This window comes from Camelina sativa, chromosome 14 (assembly GCF_000633955.1).
Source record: "Camelina sativa cultivar DH55 chromosome 14, Cs, whole genome shotgun sequence".
Lineage (NCBI taxonomy): Eukaryota > Viridiplantae > Streptophyta > Magnoliopsida > Brassicales > Brassicaceae > Camelina > Camelina sativa.
In genome coordinates, this window is record NC_025698.1 from 30,627,361 (window position 1) to 30,631,080 (window position 3,720).

At 38.8% G+C, this 3,720-nt stretch overlaps 2 protein-coding genes across 2 annotated transcripts in view; one reads left to right on the forward strand and one right to left on the reverse strand.

Annotated features, from left to right (window-relative positions):
* LOC104742973 (mediator of RNA polymerase II transcription subunit 13-like) overlaps nt 1–2,023 on the forward strand; it is a 13,080-nt gene extending 11,057 nt beyond the window's left edge. Inside the window, 2 exon segments of the mRNA XM_019236123.1 lie at nt 489–854; nt 966–2,023. Of these exon segments, the coding sequence (XP_019091668.1) occupies nt 489–854; nt 966–1,570 (971 nt within the window). The 3' untranslated portion in view covers nt 1,571–2,023.
* LOC109128902 (arabinogalactan peptide 21) lies at nt 3,223–3,705 on the reverse strand. Its single transcript, XM_019236122.1, has one exon. The coding sequence runs from the start codon at nt 3,618–3,620 to the stop codon at nt 3,444–3,446; it is 177 nt and encodes a 58-aa protein (XP_019091667.1). The 5' UTR covers nt 3,621–3,705; the 3' UTR covers nt 3,223–3,443.

The following is a 3,720-nucleotide window of genomic DNA, read 5'->3' on the forward strand; positions in this document are numbered from 1 at the left end:
ATCGGGATCAAGCTCCCAGGGTGATGCATCCCAGCTTGAAGGAAAGGCTATTCCAAGTTTACATTGCTGCTACGGTTGGACAGAGGACTGGAGATGGCTTGTAAGCATCTGGACGGATGCCAGGGGTGAATTACTTGACACACATATATTTCCCTTTGGTGGAATTAGCAGTAGACAGGATACGAAAGGGCTGCAGTGTCTTTTTGTTCAAGTTCTGCAGCAGGGATGTCAAATACTACAGGCGTGTTCCTCCCCTGACAATGGATCTTATAAACCCAGGGATTTTGTCATTACACGCATTGGGAATTTTTTCGAGCTTGAATACCTAGGTACATTGTATTCTTTTATACCTCTCTTTGACCCTTACATTATGTTCTTAATCTGATATTTTATCCCTCTCTTATTTCAATTGCGCCTAGGAATAGAATTATCTAGTATTGTATGGTACATAACCCTGGTATTTTTTTGTCTTGCTACTGGTATAACAGAGTGGCAAAAGGCAATTTATTCAGCTGGAGGTCCTGAGATTAAAAAGTGGCCTATTCAACTTCGACGTTCTGCGCCTTCTGGAATAGCCTCCAATAGCAACGGATCTTCCTTGTAACAGCAGGATCTGAGTCTGATTCAAGAGAGAGCCTCATCAACTAGCACACTCTACAGCTCTCATTCAAAACCACCGACCTTTGTGAAAGGCAGTATGGGGCAATCTGCTGGTAGAAAGCAGATAATGGGTGGGCAAACCATTTCTGGTACTCCAAGGGGATTGTTTCAGTGGGTTCACAGCATCAGTTTTGCTTCTATTTCACTTGATCATTCTCTACATTTTGTTCTTCCAGCTGAGTTGGTTTCTGCTGGTCAGTTTTTTTATTTGTTCATCTCATTTCTATATGTATATATATATTTTAAACTTTCATAACATATGGAGCAAGATACTGACTTGCATGGTTATTTGCACAATTATGCAGGAGGTGGCCAGAGCAGTACTGGTATGAGTTCAGTTAATTACATTGAAGGTTTCACTCCTGTCAAATCTATTGGGTCTACTGCTTTCTCTTACATGATGATACCATCACCCAACATGCGCTTTCTTCACCCAAGTCCTCTCCAGCTTCCTACATGTTTAACTGCCGAGTCACCTCCACTTGCTCACCTCCTTCACAGCAAAGGATGTGCAATCCCCTTGTCTACCGGATTTGTTGTTTCAAAAGCTGTGCCTTCCATGAGAAAAGACTCGAGAATTAACGTGAAAGAAGAATGGCCATCAGTTCTTTCTGTAAGTCTCGTAGACTATTATGGTGGTTACGACCATGCTCATGACAAAATTCTTCAAGGAATCATGAAGCAGGGAGGAGGGACCAAAGAAACTAGAGATTTTGAGGTTGAAAGCCATCTTATCCTCGAGTCAATTGCGGCAGAACTCCATGCTCTATCATGGATGACTGTTAGTCCAGCATATCTGGACAGGCGTACGGCATTGCCATTTCACTGTGATATGGTTCTGAGATTGAGACGTCTGCTTCATTTTGCGGACAAAGAACTCTCCAGGCTACCGGATAAGTCAAGGGTTTAAAACATAGGTTGAGCATGCAGATCACTAAAATTCTCTATCAGAAGATGAGACCAACCTTTCTATGAACTTCATCCTGCACCTCCTGAGTAGTCTTGTCATATTTAAGGCACATAGGTTTCTCGGGCTAGTTCACCAGTGCTATATGTTATAATAAGTAGGAAGAAATGTTGTAGATGTAGTAGATGTAGTCCCGGTTTTGATTTGGTGCTTATTAAATCTGTAAAAATTAGCATTTACGGCTTGCTCTACTGGTTCTGATTCACTTAAATGCATAGGTTAGTTTCTTTATAACCCCTTGTATTTGTAATTCAACATTATTTATCATTCCACTGTAAATTTAGCAAGATATGGGTTTCTCAGGGCAGGCTTATTTTCTTGTAAAAATCTTGTACCTTATACTGAACATCATGGTTCTAACTTGATCAGTCATAATGGATCCTTACTGTTGTATGAGTCCTGCAGCTGTAAATTTAGCAAGATATTCATATGGGTTTCTAAGGGCAGGCTTATTTTCTAGTAAAATTCTTGTACCTTAGACTGAACGCATCATGCTTCTCTCTTGATCAGTCGTAATGGATCCTGACTGTTGTATGAGTCGTGCAGCTTAAATTTTTTACAATAGACTCAGATTCTCAGTCTCTCTTCGTCTGCCTCAGGACCATCTTAATTTTTTCCCGTATCTTTTATGGTAAGCTACTTATCTCTTGATTTTGCTTTAAAAGTACTGGTATAAACATTGTGTCTTTATCCATTGAACTTGTGATTCTCAGGACACATGAGAAGAGATGCACAGGAAAGTGGCGGCCATTTACAAACGCGTTTCTTCTCTCGTTTCAGAACTTAAATGCCATGGTATTGTCTCATCCTTGCTGCCGGCCACTTTTCTTCTAACATGGCTTTAACAGATGTCTGATTTCTCCCACATACCCAATCTTACCCTTTAGTTATATTCTGTTATACATACATATATAGAGTAAGGTCTGATTATGTAAGAAAAAGTAGGTTGAAGCTTATTGTGTTTGTGGTTTTGGACTTTGGTAAGAAAAGTTGTCTATGATTGTTTTAATCCTAGTTTTAACACTTGATGTCGAGGAAGATGACTTCACATTTTACATGTTTTGTTATTGGAACTAGCCCACAATCAAACGCGTTGACACTACGGATATATTACCTGTTAGGTATTGGCACTCATATTTGTGATTTAGATTATGTTTTAACTCTCATAACAATTTCACGTAGCATTGATCAGCTTGCACCATTAGCTTAGATTATCTTTATTTATTCCATTACGATAAGAAAAGAGAATGTTTAATCTGGTTTCTATCTTGTGTTCCATATTCCTATATGATTTATTGCAATTTCATGTGATATCATTTATTGTGGGGGTCATCTACTTACCTTTTTTTCTGTGGTGAGTCACATGGGAGCTTATGTTGTTGCCTTGAGGTATCATAACAACATCATGATAGTTGCCCCCACACAACCATCCAAATACAGCTCATCACACTATTGATTCCACCGACCCTTGGACAATTCCAAGGTATCCTCTCACTCATTGATCTTTGTGTGAACCCAAATCACTGATTTCGGATATTTTGTAACACTTAACATGGATGTTGTGGTTAATTAAAGATAACATCGGCCATAATCAGAGTGTAATAAGATAAACGAACTCATAAACAATCTGTGATAACTGATAATACACATAGATATACAAGCACATAGAGATGATAATACACATAGATATACAAGCACATAGAGAAACAGATGGTTAACATTAAAAGATACAACATTCTAAACAAGAGAACCAAATCACACAAACTCATTAACAAATACAATTAAAATAATTGGAAAAGGAAAAAAAAAAGAATGATCAAAAGATGAAACCAGATGCCAATGCAACAATAGATGCAAACAATGCTGGTGCAAACATAGCAGCATCAGAAGTTGGGCTTGGAGCCGGAGCTTCCACGGTGGCGGCTGCCGCAGCTGAAAAAGCCACCGCAACAACCATAACAAACACCATCATCTTCATCTTCATTGCCTCCATTACTTCTCTCTTTGATGTTTGAATAAGAATTTGTAAGAGAAAAGATTTTGCTATTCTTGTTTGGGTTGTGTGTATGATAATATAGCTGTGGGGATGGTAT